Consider the following 16,970-nt stretch of genomic DNA (forward strand, 5'->3'; position numbering starts at 1 on the left):
CTACCCACTCAAATTCCTCCAAATCTTATGCAGATGAAAAAAAATAAAAAATAGAACAGGAAGTTCCAGTGGGAAGGGACCGACAAAGATCGCCGAAGCTACAGACTGCTTTGGGGCAGACTCAGAGTTAACACTTGCCATTAAGAGCATCATCCAGATACCTCTTACACACAGCCAGGCACGGGGCATCAATCTCTAGGAAGCCTGCTGCAGTGTCTGACCCTCTCGGTAAAGCAGTTTTTCCTGCTGTCTTGAAACCTCCCCTGATGCAGCTTTGAGCCCTTCCCGTGCCTCCTCTCACTAAAAGCCAGGGGGAAAGAACGAGCACCTCCCTCTTCGCTTCACACGCTCTGGAACACACCTAAAGGGTTTTACCGCAAGCGTTCACCTCCCACAGACACCAAAACCAAGTGTTTCTCTGGTCAAAGCAGGGTTTTGCTGCATTTCAGCCAAGGGGGGAGGTTCTTTCTCTCCCCAATTAGGGCCAGGAAAACAAAACTGGAGCCTAGACCCGAGGTCTACCCCAAGAAGAGAAGGGAAAGGCCGTGCCCACCTTCAGGAGGCGGTGCAGGCTGCCCAGGTCGCAGCGGGTGCCGAAGGTGGCCTGGTAGAGGTGCTCCAGCAGCAGGACGAGCGTGGCGTGCCGCGGGGGCTCCGTGCTGCTCAGCTTCTCGGCGATGGAGAGGAACTCGCTCTGCACCTCGGAGCGGTTCAGCAGCAGCACAGTCCTGGGGACACGGGGACGGCGGTCAGGGGGGCGGCCAGGCTGCTGGCGGCACCGCGCCCTGCAGACATTCACGCTAGATGGCAGCGTCCCCTCGGATCAGCTGCAGCTGGGGCGGCGCCGGGGTGCCAGAGCCCCGCGGCTGGGCACAGGGAAGGGTGGGCATCCTCCGTCCTGCTGCTGCGTGCAGCCCTGGCACCACCTCTCCTGCCGTTATCTGCAATATCGCCAGCCCGACGGTTGCTTGGTCAGCCCTGGAAGGGCTCCAGCCCAGCTGCTGGTCAACCTAAGTGGACATCCAGCACACATGATGAAGGAGGTGGGAGCAGAAAATGCGAGGGGCCCCCAAAATATCTTCCCTTTCAGGGTGAACCTCGGAGCATCCCTGCTGAGCTTTAAGGTGCTGCGAAGCTTTAAGCTATCTGAAGGACTGCAGCAGTGAGATAGTGCAGGTACCAGCCACGATGTTCTTGTAAGAGCTTCTGGAGGAAAACACGTGAGGCTGGGAGGCTTCAGGGGAAGCCCTTCCACCCAGAGCTCACCTCCTCCTGCTCTGCTGCCCCCAAGGCTGCCCACTCTGCCCTTGCTGGAGACCAGAGCCACAGCCTTCACCTGCAAAGGGAATTTTGCTCTGGATGGCCACACCAACACCAGCAGGCTTTAAATTCCCAAGCCCGTAGGCTGGAGAGCACACAGACATGTGCTTGGGTTTATAGACACTAACAGCGCTCCTAACTGAGTGAACACAGCTCTGAATTAAGGATGGGCTCAGTTGTGTTTGGTTCTAGAAAGCTCAGGCAGAGGGCCCAAGCTTTCAAAAAAAAACCCGAGGTTCAGCTTGCGTGCAGCTTTGTGCCAGGTTTTCAGGGTTTTATGCAAATACAGCCACCTCGCTGCAAGCCACGGGTGCCTGCACTCATGCTGGTACAGAGCGGGGCAGCTGGACTGGGAAAGCAGCACAGCAGCACCAGCACGGCTGGGCGGGATGCTGGCACAGACCCAGAGCTGTGCCAAGTGCGTGGAGAAGCCAGAGCAGCAGGAGAGCCGTCCTGCCCCGAGCAGAGGTGGCCGTGCAAGCAGTGGCCCTGCAGGGCGAGCACACACTGCCAGGGCTCATTTTCCTATTTACAAATGAGGTGCCCTGGCAGGAAGAAAGGTTCAGCCCTCAAGTAAGGTGCAAAGTGTGTCTGAACCCACAAGCCTTGAACTGCAATGGGATGGGCTTGCTCCTGCCTCGCCTCAGGCTGGTGGCTCCAGCCTCTGCCTTCCCTACCTGTTTGCACCCAGATCTGCATCCCCGCTCGGTGATAACCAACATTTGATGCCCACAGACCCTCACAGCTGTGGAAATGCCACCGTCACTCTCCCCAGCCCTTCCTGCAGTTCAGCTCTGCTCTCCAGCTCTTCCACCCAGTGCCCTCCACTATTCTGGGGATGCTGCTTGCTGCAGCCCTGCTGCTGCTCCTCAAGTGCTGCAGCAAAAGTAGCACAGAACAGCGGAGATATGGCAGAGCGAGGCCAGCAGTGCCTGACTTACACAGTGGAGCTCTGGTAGTTCTTCACGGGCAGCCCCTGCTCCGTCCTCACCAGCCTCTGGAAGGAAATCCCTGGGGGAAGAGAGCAGAGGACGTGAGCGATGGGGGCAGCACAGGCTGCCCTGCCTCATGAGCATGTCGATGTTGTCTCCTGAAGCTGTCCTGACCCAGCTGAGCTGTAGCCTGGAGCAGGAACAGCAGCACCAAAAGCCCCGGTGGGGACAAGGCACGGCCAGCGTGCGAGGGGGATGAGCCCAGGAGCAAGGAGAGGAACCAGAGGTCTGGATGGCAGAGCTGCTCTGTCCCCAGCCCCTTCTGCCCCACCGCTGATGTGGGATCTGGTTTGGATCACGCCAGTGATATTTAGCAGCTTCTGCCACTTGCTTTAGCCTCTCCACATCCTGGATGTCACTTACAGACAGCAGCCCCAGAGCAGCACCCACTGGCGGGGGCAGCCCCCACAGGGATCCCTGCTGGCCCCTCTGCATTCACTGCTCCTGTGAGACATCAGCCCAGTTTGCAGATAAAAGCTATTGCATTCCTGGCAAATATTGACAGCAGCTCGTTCTCAGTTAATATTTACTCCCAGCTCAATAAAAAACTGTTGCTTCAACCTCACGGCAGGTCACCGAGGCTGTGCATGATGTCCCGGCCAGCCTTCCAGCACAGGACCTGTTTTCACTGTTCTTGGCTCCAGTGGGGCCAGAGGCCACGGTGAGGGGTGGCTGTGGGCTCCCCAGCCCCGCACACCAACACCTCCCACGCAGCATCTTTTGGCAGAGGCGGGGGAATCCCGTTTGTTTGTAGGAGGGGAAAAGCCTTCAGACCAAAGTCCCCAGCTCTGCAGCCCTGGGCACCAGTGACAGCACAAGAGCAGGATGTAGCAACATCCCCAGTGCTGGGGCTTTCCCAGAGGCCTTTCAAACAGGGCCTGAACCGATGTCACAGCAATAAGTGACCAGGAAGGAGCTGGGGAAGTCCGTGGCTGCAGCAGCATGGGATGAGCATCCCCACGCCCACACCAGCCCTGCAGCTGCGAGCTGGAGGCTGGGCACAGCACGGTGACCCAGGCAGACCTCCCGTGGTGGCTGGGGTCTGCTTAGAAACTTGCAAAGAGAGGTTTAATGGAGGGCGCCCATCCCTATCTCCCCTTGGCTCATTAAAAGATTAACCCATGAAGACAACGTACCCCTTGTGGCTTTGCACGGACAGGGACCTTGCATTTGTTCCCATCGGGGCTCTCCAAACCAGCTGCCTGGTTCGAGGGCATGGGGAAGTATCACTGGGCTCAGCCCCTGTGCCCATCTGCGCCTTCCCCAGCCCTGCTCAGAGCAGGTCACGGCCCCGTGCAGGATTAAACGGGGCTGAAATCTGCTCTGTGCAATAACAGCTCCCCACGAGCCACGGAAAGACGTGCAGATTAGGAGAAAAGGCTTTTGAGAAATAATTGGAAGAGCTGCTCCATTGGGAACAACAGGACATCTACAAGGGGCGCTTAATTAAGAGGAGCGCTGCTGCCGCCGACAGATGTGCCCAAAGCCGCATCACAAGGCAGCGTCTCAGCTGCAAGGACACAGCCGGGGAGTCGGCAGCCCTATGGAAACCTCCACACCACGGCAGGCTCAAAGGCTCCTGCCACCTTGATGCCGATGAATGGCCCCACTGTTATCACCCCAGCTGCGCCGCTGAGCATCTCGAGCAAAGGCCAGGGCTCGGCGGAAGCAGGCGGCACGTGCTTGGCTGCGCAGAAGACCCACCAGACTGAAAGGCAGCCAGCTGCCAGCTACGATCTTTGCTAATCCACATCAGTCCCGAGCTGATAGTCCTCGGGATGTTCCTGCTGCCTCGCACACAAGGCAGCCCCCAAAAAGTACATCCCCAGCATCCTGCTGTGCTCCTCCAGAGAAACCTGGCTGCACCCCGCGTGAGACCAGGGATTTTTGGGACACAGGACCAGCAGCACGCAGGAGCCTTTGGCGGGGCAGGAGCGCTTACCCGGGGCCTTGAGCTCGTCGCTGATGAAGGAGAGCAGCTCGCGGAAGATGTCGCAGTAGGGCACGGGCCAGGTGAGGAAGCTGTGGTAGATGCTGGCGGCTTTCAGGAGCAGCTCAGAGCCCGGTGGGATGTAGGGACACTGTGGGGACGAGGAGAGCTGGTGAGGAAGGGAGCAGGACCCGCGGCTGGAGCCCTGCATAAAAACCAGGGGGGGCTAGGCTGGAATGGGGGGAGGAGAAGCAGACGGGACCAGGGGTTCACCCCATGACATCCCATCCTCTTCCAAGGAAAAGCCAAAGCATCCCGCTGAAACAGCTTCTTCCTCTCTGCACCTCCCCAGGCTCCGGGCTCGGGCTCACATGCCACAGCCTGTACATCCATTTATTTTTAACAGCCACAGATCCATACAGATGACTCGTGTTAAAGCCTGTGCTTTTGCAAGATCTGGCAGCAGTGGTTTCCTCAGAATAATGATGCATTGTGCTAATAATAATAATAATAAAAAACAATTTCCTGTGAATGCTCTACTCCTTTTCATTAGCATTGTCCACACATTTTGCCCGAGTATAAAGGGTAACGAAAAGAACTTGCTTCTCTGCAGAGAGATATTGTCTCCCTTTCTCATTGACCCATCTTTAAATGCAATGATTAAAAACACTGAAGCACATCTTTTCATCTCTCTCAGCTTGTGCAGCGGTTGCCTGCTCCTGCTCCCTGCAGCTTCACACAGGACCTTTCTGGGGATGAGCCGATCAAAGCAGGCCGGGACCTTTCAGGCAGAAGGCACCCGTGGCAGTCCCACAGGGCCGGGGCGACACCATGTGCAGTGGACTTACACAGAGGACCGCGTAGTAGAAAAGCAGAGCCAGGGGCATCACAAGGTCGTAGTCGCACTTCTCCTGCACCTGTAGGAAACAGCACAAGGGGGAAGGATGAGCCGGGCTGCTCACCGTGAGCATTACCCAAAAGCATCCTTGGAATGGTGTCAGAAGACTCCCCAACAGTGTGGATCTCAGCAGCCCGATCCACACCATCGCGTCACCATCCCCAGCAGATGGGGACCACTTGTGTCCATGAGAAAATAACCCTTAAGGCACCAGTAACCCTCACAGAAGTGACAGGCAGATCTCCACACGCTGCCTTTAGCCTCCAGAAGCAGCTTTCAGCCGAGCTCCCAGCCCTCCCATGCTCTCCATCCTCTCAGAGTTGCATGAAATTTCATGGAAGCAGCTCAAAGCAGGCAGCTGGGGGTGGTGGCCAGGCAGCCCAGCCCCTGCAAGGGCATGGCAAAGCACGATGCCAAGCATGCATTTTTGTCCCAGCCTCTGCCAGTAAATAGCCCGCAGGATTATTTCACCAGGGAACGTGGTGATGGCTCAAGAGCAGCCTTGTGGACACTGTCTCCCCTTGTTTACGAGCACAGCACAAAGTGCAATAACCCTTTACATAAATAAACCCTATCGCAATAAAACGTCATCTGCAACAAGATCAATCCAAGCCATTAAAAAAAACAAAAAACATTAAACAGAATAGCAGTAATCATATTAACTTATTACAGCAATCATATTAACGTATTAGCCAGGCAGCCTTTCTTTCCCCCAAAATGAAAGGCAGCATTTACCCCGTCACATGAATCCCAGGCTGCAGCCAACACCGCCGCTTCCTCCCACATCAAGGGATTCCTCCCAGGTCATCCCAGCGGCAGCCCCGAGCTTCTCCCGCTCGTGATGGGGCACGGCAGCCGATACAATCGGCCCCGCTGATGCTTCTCCTCCTCGTTTTGCTTGACCATGGCATGCTGATTGGTGCAGACCCTTCCTGCTGTCCCCAGCGCCCCGGCTCCTTCACTGCAGGCAGAGCCGTGGCAAAGTTTCCATCAAAAACAAGGGGAAGCCTTTGGGTTGCTCCGATCTGGACCAGCAGCTCTAGGTTTGCTGGGAAGCTCTGAAGAAGGCACAGCACTGACCAGTGCTTGCAGAAACCCAAACCTTTCCCCAGGGACCTGCAGTGCTACCTGAAGAGCAGATACGGGAGCTGGCTGCTTTCCTGTCCATTCCTATGTGCCAAAAGCTGCTGGGACACGAGGCGGCTGTCACCATCACTTTGGAGCACATCCTGAGCTCTAACAATGCTTTGACCCAACCCCAAATCACCCACCAAGCTCTGCAAAGTTCTGCTCCAAAGCCAGCAGCCCCCGACTCACCTCCTTGGCCTTGCAGAGGATTTTCTCCACCAGGATGAGGTAGTTGCCAGCATCCCGGCTCACCAGCTCCTGTAGGCTCCAGCAGTTCAGGCACAGCCCCGCTGCAAGGCAAGCAGAGCACGGTGACCCACAGCCCGGCCCAGAGCACCCGCAGGAGGGATGAGCAGTGGGAAGGGGTCAAGGAAAAGGTGTTTGATGCCTGGGTTATATTGCTACGGAGGAAGATTAACCTTGCACCCTGGATCTGGACAGATTTAAGCTCTCCAAATGGTGCTTATCACAGCAGCATCACTTTTTAACAAGCATCTCAGTGCTCTTGCAGCCAAGTGCACCAAATGCAAAATTCAGGCCCCCACCATGCACACACCAGCCCCTCCAGCTGCATCGCAGCCAAGGAGTGGTGCCCATCCCAGCGACTGACTCCACCAGGCCCTGGAGATGCACAGTCAGAGCTCACAGCAGCATCTGAACACATCAGCGTCATTGCTAAGCCTGCCCAGCATTTATTCCACCTCCTCAATGCCTCCAAACCATCATAAAATACATTTAAATCCCTCTGGGTTAGCCAGATATTGAAAGAGGAGAACTGCAAATGAAAGGCGGGTCCTTCACCCCAGCTGACTGACCCCCCCCCCCCCCCCGGCCTCCCTCCTCAGACATGTGCGGGGACCCCGCTGGTGACAGTGGCCCAAAGGCGCTCCCCAAAACTGTGGCTTTTTCCTGGTGGTCGGGGCCACCTCCAGCCCTCCCAGATGGTTTAGAGGAAACGATCTGCGTGAAGGCACCGGGCACCTCCATTCATCCTGGCCACATGTCCCGCAGGAGGGGTTTGGAGGGGACCGGGGTCCACAAGGAGGAGGGAACAGCATAGCATCCTCCCCATCTTCCTTGTGGATCCGGGCACAGCACACAGTCCCATGGAGGGAAGTTATGGAGAAATCTCAAACACCTGACATATCAACACCTGGAAGGGTCCTTGTCTGCATCTCTCCTGGCCCACATCTCCGGGGATGTTAGCTGCAGGAGCAGACGCTGTGCAGACATCGCTCAGCTCAGCAGCCATGGCACATCTGGGGTGCCACCATCAGAACTTTTCCAAACGCAGTCAACAGGAAGCAAAACCAAGAAAAACCAAGTCTCTCTCGCTGCAGGGAAGCCAGGTTAGTGATCAAGGAGGGAAAACAAATATAAATGCAGCCGTTTTTCACTTGCATGGTCTATGCAGTGGCACAGAAACATAACAAACACCAACACACGTGCACTGACTTTAGCTTTGGAGCTAGCAAGGAAGAGAGCACCCCATTAGCTGGCAAGGGGACAGGGTGTTCCTCACAAACATACAGGCCATGTTGCCCTGTTATTCCCAAGCTGCAGAAGCTACAAATTCATGCCATGAAATTACCTTTAGACACTTAACTAGATGTGAAATGGGGAGTTTAAAGCAGGAGAGAGGTCTGCCGTAACGCAGCTGGAAGAAGGCTGATGGTAAGACAAGCAACACATGCGCTAAGGTTGCAAAAACAGCTATTGCTTGTCCTCCAGGCATCAGGACACCCGTGAGTCCTGTGGCTTCATGCCTTGCCTGCAGCAGAAGAGCACAGCAGGAGCTGTTCCCCATTCAGAATCCTCCCTTTGCCACACATTTTATTTTCAATGAATTGAAGTTCTTTGGTGCAACCTTATGTTGTGACACCTGACCAGTGAGGGCATAGCCACAGCAACCAGGTGATTCAGCTCCAAGTCTCCCTCTGTGCCATTGCAGTGACTTACAAAAGTGGCTGTGGCTCCGCTCTGGAGGACTCCAGCAGATCAAATAAATCAAAGTTGTCCTAGAGTGCAGCATCCTCCCGGAAAAGCCTCAGCATCTGTGAGATGCTCATGAAAGCATCTGTCCCAATAGAAGTGGTTAGAGCCATTGGGAGCTTTGCTGACCTCGGCAAGCAGTGGCTGGGCTCACACAATGCCTTCAAACACCCAATCCTGCTTCAGCAGGGAGGTTTGGGGGGTTATTTCAAGCTGCTGTGCACCCAGAAGAGCCCAGCCCCAGCCCAGCAGAGCCAAGGCGCATCTTGGTGCATCACCAGCTGAGGAGCACGCCGCTTCCTGCACGAGCCTGACCACGAGCACAAATAGCCCGAGCAAGGCGCGGGCTCCTTCCTTCCTCTCGCTTCTAGCGAGGCAGGAGGAAGCGGCGGTGGCGGCTCGCTGCTGCTCGGCGCCCAGTGGGGCGGAGGTGCTGGGCTCCTTCCCCACAGAGGTGCTGGGACAAATGCACCGGGGGTGGGCTGGGAGGGATGGGAAGGCAGCAGGGGCAAGAGGAGGGCTGCAGGGAAGCAGCTTATGAATATAATTCAGGGCTGAGGCCTCTGACCCATTTCTGTGTGTTCTACAGGAAATCTGAGCTAAAGCGTGAAGATGCAACAAGGTTTATTTAAATAACACCGCTATGAGCAGAGGAATTTCTGTTTGACTCACAGTCCTGGAAAGGCACTGGGATTACCCATAGCAAAGCAACCAGTGCTGGGAGGCAGCAGGCTGCCAGGAGCCCAGCTCCTAAACTGGGCGATGCAGCATTAACCAAAGGCACACCAAAACAGCTGCATCCTTGCTAAAAATATTCTCCAGCACAAAATGCAGCTCGGAAATCCTGGACACAATAAACAAAGACCATCCAGCAAAGCAAAGTGCCGGCACCACCGGGCATTGGTCAGGACAGCTGGGTGGGAATTCCCTCTGTGCACAGCCCAGTTCATGAGCACCTACTTTCCAAGCACTGCGAGTAGACTTCTTCCCTGTATCCAGACCAAAAAGGTTATTCAGGCATTGAGGGTGATGCTTCTCATGTTCATGGGTCAGGAACAAAAGTCCCCGGTGACATTAACGGCACACAAGCCATTGCTCTGCAAGTGCCCTCTCCATCTTCCTACAGGTGCCCGGTGACCAGCCAGGACACAGCTGGGTGCTGGGGACTTCTACGAGCTGCAGGGCAGCACTGGGTTTATTCCCAGGCCAGGGAAGGGCTGTGGCCAGGTGGAAACCACGTCCAGAAGGTTTTACTTGCCTCTGCTCACCCATCTTGGCGCAGCCCAGCAGACAGCTCGCTGCAGACAAGGGGAGAACGCGCACTGAGGGCACGCAGAAAGCTTGAACCTGACTTTCCTGGAAACAGCACTTGCTCTTGAATTCCCCAAAAGCACATTTCTCACCGTGAGATGCAAGGGAGGCGCTGGGTCTGTGGGGAAAGTGCAGCTTGGGAGCATCCTTGGAGCCCTGCTCCCCATGACCTCCACTCAGACAGGTTGGCCAAGCACCGGTGGGGCGAGTTCTAGTGGTGGCCAGGTCAGCTTTTATCAATGCACCTTGTGCAGGGGGCACAGCCCAGGACTTCACCTTCCAGACCCTAAATGGATTTGGGCCACGAGGTGCCAAGGAACCCCAGCAGGGCAGCAGTCCCTCAGCTAAACACTGCTTACATCCACCCGCCCTCATGCTCAGCCTGCCAAGTTTTGCTGCACAACAGCCAGCCAGCACTGTTGGTTTTCCATCACATATGGAGAAAGCTGGATTTATGCACCAGCTCCACGGGCATCCCGGAGCACGGTGCAGCCTGGAGCTGTGCTGGGGCTCCAACACGCAGACCTGCAGCACTGAACCGTGCTTAACCCCGAGAAATATCTCCCTTTGGGAGAGGAAGACCCAAAGGACATGCTGGGAGCAGCGACCCGAGGGGAGCAGAGGCGGCACCGCGGGCGAGCTGGGGCTTCGATCGCTATCGGCACAGCCGGCAGCGTGCCGGAGGTCGGGAGCAGCGTCCCCGTGGGCGGCCTCGGAAGGATGAGGCTTCGCGATTTCTCTTCTGAGAATTGCCGCGAGCCGCCTGCCTCCCGCAGCGGCTCCTTCCTGACCTCAGCAGCCACCGTTTCCCCTCTGCCACTTTTTAGAGGGGGTGACTGTCAAATCGGAAAAAAAAAAAAAAAGAAAGAAGAAAAGAAGAACAGGAGAAATAGTGCGTGCCCGAGCTGCCTTCGCCCACGGTGCGAGGGGCGAGCATCCCAGTGAGCAGCTCCTGATGCCGTCAGAAGTGACGCGCTTGCAGGGGTGAAAAGCAGAAATCTCCATTTCTTCCCTCCCTCAGACCCACTCCCATCCTTTCCACCAGATTAAGCTGTTTTTTCTGCAATGGACAGCCACGAGGGATGGAAAAATTCCAGCAGCAGCTGGAGGATGTGGAGGGGTTCGAGGTGCACAGAGCACATCCCCACAGAATCCCCCTGGGGAAGGGGGGGGGGGGTGTCTGATGAAGCTCCCCAGGCTGCACCAGGGCGCAGTTTGCAGCCCCCATTCCCTGGCAGCTGCTTAGAGCCACACGAGCAGGGCACCGCGGCACCTCCCTGGGCAGCACCCACGCGTGGTGCTGCCACCCGGACATGGCAGAGGAGGGGAAGGCAGCGATCCCAGCCCGACAGCCCACCACAAGGCTGCTGAAAGCAATTCCGTGGCTGAAATTTGCAAGGTCGCTACTCGGTTGCTAACCCGGAGCATCCCCACACCAGACTGCATTCCCCATGCAGATATTTGGATGACTGCAATCAAGCAGTCCTCCTTTCATTAGAGCTGAGCAGACCAAACTCCCCAAGCCCACAAACTTATCGCTGAACATTTCTCTGGCTCTCCCGCACACCAGAGACCTTCATCCTTTCTCCAACCTTCCTCACCAGCATCCTTCCTCCTTCCTGGCTCTATGCAACCCCACATCAGAGACCCAACAGCATCCTCCTATCCCCAGGACCTTTGGGACACCGGGCTGCCCTACAGCCTCCCCAGCACCTCCCCAGCTCCTGCAGCCCTTCTCACCCCACTGATCCCCTAGGGCAGCCAGCCCCAGCGCTCTCCTCCACCAAAACCACTCTGTTTCATTGCTTTCTACTGAACAAGAAAATATTTGTCTTCTTTAGCATGCTTGGATTTTACTATCATCTCCAGCAATGTGGAGGAAGGCAACCAGACCTCCCAAAGCAGATCTCCATGAGGAAAAGCACATCACCTTTCCAAGCCCTTTTCTATTTGGTTCCTCTCATAACAGCTGCAGTTGAGGAAAAATGGTCAATTTAGACCCCAGAGCCCACCATGGGCTCCAGGATATAAACCTGTGATGGCTGAGGCCACTCTCACTTCTCCCCTTCGCTGACTTCACAAACCTCCACAATTCAGTCACTCATGCAGGGGGAAAATGCCACATCGGAAGTGATTACTCACCCACTCCAGAGCAACCCTCTATAAAGTTATCGTACAAATACAAAGCCTCAAATAATTGAGAAATGAACAAAATTCCAGCTGGGTTCCAGCCCAAAGAGCTGCAATCTGGAATGCATGATTTTGGTGCATGGAAATGGCGAAAAGGAGGGGAAAGCAAATAAATTGGGAAATAGAAGTGATATAAGAAGTTGAAAATGAGAAAGGAGAAGGCTTCTGCACAGCTAAGAACAAGATGGAGAGATTCACCAACCGTACGAGGAACAGAGCCCTGCCGTAAATAGCAGCCTGCGTCTGACACAGGACTGCAGTAATAAAAATGTAATGCTTGTAAAACTGCTAAGACATGAACATAAAAACATTTCCACTCTCTTTACGAAAAGGAATAGGATATGCTGTTAATGGGTGTGGTGATATCTGTGCATTACGCTCTGCTTTCCCTAAATCGCATGCTATTGAGATTATTAGAAAATGCTTCATACTCCGATTGCAAGGGGGTAGGATGTGGAGCAGCAGCTCTTCAAAGCAAAGGCTTTAAAAGCCAGCCCACATGGAAGAGCACTGAAAGCATCAGCCACGAAACGCTGCCCCGGGGGGTGCCCAGCAAAAGTGCCCAGGCTAGGACACAGCAGAGCTGGAAGCCCTGAATCCAACGGCTGTGGAAACTGGGCTCGCCGGTCACACTCAAGATTTTTGGCACAAGCACAAGCACAGCTGATGAAAGGGAACTTTCTATGTGCAAAGCGCCTGAGATTCACCCAGGAATGCTAGATCACCCTGCTAAACTCCACAAAACCCACACTAAGGGGCACAAAAGCCAGTGGGCGGAAAGGTGAGGGAAATCGGTAGCGATGAGGAACCCCTGGGCAGCACGGCTGCGTCCAGCACAGCCCACTGCCATCCGCCTCAGCCCCGTACGGCACCGTCTCTGCTGATGAGCTGGAAAAATTACAAAGTCGTTTTTTAGAAGCTACCTAAAGCAATGCCAAGGGGCTGAGATTACTGAAGGGCAGAGCTTGTGAGTGACACAGAAGCTGATTAATTATAATTACAGGAAGAGGTGGGCTTTGCACAGCACAATGAGCCGCTTGGCCAGAGGGACTCCTTCGGACACACGTTAATGGTGCCAAAGGCACGGTCGCTCTTCCAGGAGCCAGGAATGTAGGACATGCTTTGGGGACTGGATCCCAGAATGTGGGGAGAAGGACCAAGGAAGGCTGGTGAAAACTGCATGAAGCAAGCCCCAGGGCAACGCTACAGCACGGGGAGCTGGCATTGCTCTGGCGGGTCTGAGGAAATGGGCACGGCCAGAGGCATCGCTCCAGGATTCGGCAGCAGACAGGAGATGGTTGTTACCTCTTTCTTGACTGTCAATGCAAAAGCAGAGGGGGAGAACTCCAGAACAGAAGAACTACACAGAAAAAAGAAATTTGGGTTTGAGAGCCCCTCAAATTCATTTCTTTCAGCCACAAAAGGATAAGGGAGGGATTTAATGAAGCCTTAAAGCGCGCATATGAGAAGTCAAAATGTCAGGTGTAGGAATGACTTCTGCTCGTTGCTGCTCTGCTCTCACCACTGCCAGCTCGAAGCCCTCCACAGCCCTTACACGGCTCATGTCTTTATGGCCACCACAGTATCTAAGCCAGATTCAAACAAAGCTGATAACAATATCTTGACACTTGCTTCTGACAATGCAGCAGAGATACACCCAGAGGTTGTGAGGTCTTTATGCATCAAAGCAAGGCACGTCTGGCTGATTACACAAAGGACTTTCTTCATGGTGAGCAAAGACAACTCCTCTTTCCAGCTCACACATGGACAACTGGCAAGACACATGACTCCTCTGCTTAGTCTTTACCTACGTAAGACCTAACTTGACTTGCTCAGCATCTCGGTACATCTTCCTCTGCAGTAAGAGGCTCAGGAAATGGAATGGGTTGGATCCCACCTCTAACTTTGTATGTTGGAAGGGAGAAAAGGTCCCAAGCCTCCAGCAGCACCTGCAGGTCTCTTCTACCCAGGTAGCTTGGCAATGAGAGGGCAAATCAGGCACAGAAAAGTCTGACCCCAGCAAGGCTGTCGGGGGTCAGGCTGACGGCCAACAGGTCACCTACCCGCCCATCTGCTGGAGACAGCATCTCTGCTAAGCCCGTGTAGACATCTTTCCAGCGCGTGGTAGATCCTGTCCTCTGTGCACGTGGTGTGCTGCATTTTAATTCATCTCCTAAGGAAAGAGAAGGAAGAAAGTTAGCATACCAGACCCTTAGCTAAGCGCAAAGAAGACAGCACTGCTGTAGCACAGACAAGATGCTCCTAGTAAAACATCTCTGTTACTGCCTCCTCAAGGTGACACCTTTTCCAACCCCAGAGCTCCCTTTGCTAGCTGTCATCTTCTCTCCCAATCCCTCTCAGCCTTGGCAAAGAAAAGGGGGTGTGTACATCCGCGGCCTGATCACAAGAGGCTGCAGGACCACGGCACCCATCCTGACCCAGTGCAGGCATTTCTGCTGTCTCACAACTTCCACCTGCGGGGCAGATCAAGTCTCACTTATGTGGCTGTGGCAAGGAGGTAATCTTGGGTTAGCCTTCATCAGAGGTAACACCACAAGAGTTTACAGCTGCAGCACCTTGCAATGGGCTTGGGTGGAAAAAGTGATGGCAGACCCCGAGCTTCCCCTGCTTGCATCATGCATGGATCACCCTTGGTGGCTCTGCTGGCCACTGGTGGAGGGCCACAAAGGCACCCGCAGGTGCCAGCCTCGTACCTGCCACAATAGCCAGGAAAGTCCCCAGCACTGTGACCTTGCTGCTGGGCAGCCAACGTCAAGAAAATGTCCCCGTGGCCGTGGGGCAATGCAGGAAAACACCGAGGGCACCTCAGCCCCAGCATCCGAGGACATTGTGAAAGCACGGATTGTGTGCCCAGCTGCGCCCCTTTCACAACATGGTGCTGTCCCACCTCTCCTCCATGGCTCAGGGTGCCAGCCCAAACCTTGGCCTGGAGAGGCTGAGTTGGGGGCAAGAAGATTTTATCTGTCCCACCCAGTTCAAACGCATCTGTCTGGGACCACCAGGAAAAGAAGGGCCCCTTGCCCAGAACATGTACTTCCTAGCTCTGCCCCAACCACAAGCAAACTGGTGCCCAGCAGGGAGTCCCTTGTCCCCTGAAATGCCAGCCCCGGCAGAGACCCCAGGACAGGCACCTCACCTCTCCCAGTGCACAGAGACGGGCTCATCCCACAGACACTTTGCCTCTCAGTTAGAGGCAACACAAGTGCATGAAAATAATCCAGGAAGAAGAAACAAAACCCACCGATACTACAAAAAACACCTGCCAAGGAAACCTTTACTTTCACCCTGACCAACACATTCCTTTACTTCTGCCACATGCTCGTGCATTTCCCAAAGATGCTTCATTTTCTGCTTATTTGGCCAACGCGTGATGCCCAGCAGCCAGCGGTGGCTGTGCCCATCACAGCTCCCAGCTCCTCCCTGGCAGGAGCGACAGCCGCTGCGATCCCGGCAGAGGCTCCACCCGGTCCCCAGCTGGTCCCCTTCTGGAGGACGCACCTCCACAGCCACCTCCACCCATTCCCAGTTCCCAGCAGTTCCCCCAAAAGGGCTCTGTAAAGCCATGCCCAGCTGCTGGGGCTCCCCAGGAGCCAAAGCAGGCCCAGCCCCACCACTCATCCCTTCCTACACCAGAGAGAAACCACCAGCAGCTCCAAACAGGTAAAAGCAACCCCCCGAGGAACCTCTGACCTGCTAAATGCAAGCTCTCTCCTTTGCCCTGAAGAGGCCCATGGGCTCCTGCCTTGCTTGCTGCTGCCACAGCCTGTTGTTACGGTCCTCAAAAGTTTTGTACATCCACAGCGTGAGTACGAGGAGCGCCTGCAGGATGCTCTGCCCCGTGCCGAGGACTGAATGAGTGGCGAGTCTGCACATCAGCATCTTAGTCATGACTTGTGGCAAGAGGAAAGCAGTGACTAAGAGCACAGCAATGACTCATATGCACCCTTTTACAACACCCAGCTCACAAAAATACACTTCCCTGCACGTCAGCTTGCCTTAGAGCACAGCTCGGTCCTCAGAGGGGAGCGCGCTCCTCGACGTGCACTAGGAGCGAGCCCCGCACCAGCCCTGCTGCCCCTTCACGGTGCCTCTGGTATCACTGTGCAGAGCAGACAGGGAATTTAAGGACAAAATATGACAAAGATATCATCATAACTTTCACACCAGAGAGCGCACAGAGCCTTTGTTTTCCTTTCCTTGGTGTGCTATGGACCACACATGGATCTAAGCCTCCTCTCCCCAGGCGGTGCTTATGGAAGCATCTTTCATGGGAGAGGATTCTGTGCCCACCGCAACCAAGCAGGAACTTTTCAACCTCTGCTGTTTATTCCCCAAACTGTCCCTTCCTTTCTGCCCACACTGAGCACAATGGCAAGGCAGGGGACAGTTCTGGACATAATCAGACTTTCCACAGACCTCTGGCAAAAACTGCACAAGCACTAGGTAAAAACATGGGCTGAGGTCAACATTTTTAGATCAATGTTTTGTGAGGCTGTTTAAGTGATGACCAACTCTGGGAAAAAAATAAAATAAACAAAACAAAACTGTCCTCTCTCCATCTCCCTCCAGCCGGACTCCCAGCAGCAGAGCTGTTAAATCTTTGCATCTTTGTCAAAACCACAGGCTGGCCAGCTGATGTGAGGGACTTGATGACTCGATGCAGGTGGAGGGGACAGGACCACGTCTGGCTGCATGTTTCCAGGCAGAGCAGCACATTGCAAAGGGTGTGGGTTCCCTTGGCTTCTCACCAGGTGCCCAGCACACTCAAGAGAGAGCCTAAGAACCACCCCGGGAAGAGAGAAGAGGTGTGGGGAAAAATTGAAGCCAAACAGCAGGTGATGAGAAGCCTTCTGACATTGGACTGTCAGAAGCCTGCTGACAGCAGCTCTACAGACAGCACAACACAGCCCGCACACAACCATTTGGCCCCCACATGAAGCACCCAGAGCTGCTGCTCTGAGGAGGCAGGGACAGAGGGGACACCACTGCAACTGTGACAAACAGCCCCAGGCAAACACTGAGCATCGCCCTTGGACATTAAGTCCTGCTCCTGCATGTGGAAAAGCGCAGTCAGGTTGCTGCTCCTGCTCTGCACAGCCTTGGCAGGAGCTGGGCGAAGCAGGCAGAAGGGCTTTGTCCCACCACACATCGCTCGTGTTGGACCCTGCCCTACAAAATCAGCTGTGGG

General features: G+C 54.9%; 1 protein-coding gene across 6 annotated transcripts in view; it reads right to left on the reverse strand.

Annotated features, from left to right (window-relative positions):
* Positions 1-16,970, reverse strand: part of PIK3R5 (phosphoinositide-3-kinase regulatory subunit 5) — a 57,095-nt gene that overhangs the window by 11,981 nt on the left and 28,144 nt on the right. For 5 of the 6 annotated variants that reach the window (XM_035342611.1, XM_035342616.1, XM_035342610.1 and 2 more), the window contains 6 exons: positions 13,825-13,934; positions 6,458-6,558; positions 5,091-5,159; positions 4,255-4,393; positions 2,262-2,331; positions 554-728 (listed from right to left, as the gene is read on the reverse strand). In XM_035342611.1, the coding sequence (XP_035198502.1) occupies positions 554-728; positions 2,262-2,331; positions 4,255-4,393; positions 5,091-5,159; positions 6,458-6,558; positions 13,825-13,921 (651 nt within the window). In that variant the 5' untranslated portion in view covers positions 13,922-13,934. Of the gene's footprint in view, positions 1-553; positions 729-2,261; positions 2,332-4,254; positions 4,394-5,090; positions 5,160-6,457; positions 6,559-13,824; positions 13,935-15,472; positions 15,492-16,970 lie in introns of those variants that run through there. The other variant, XM_035342615.1, reaches the window with a different exon arrangement.

This window comes from Oxyura jamaicensis, chromosome 18, assembly GCF_011077185.1.
Source record: "Oxyura jamaicensis isolate SHBP4307 breed ruddy duck chromosome 18, BPBGC_Ojam_1.0, whole genome shotgun sequence".
NCBI classification, from domain to species: domain Eukaryota; kingdom Metazoa; phylum Chordata; class Aves; order Anseriformes; family Anatidae; genus Oxyura; species Oxyura jamaicensis.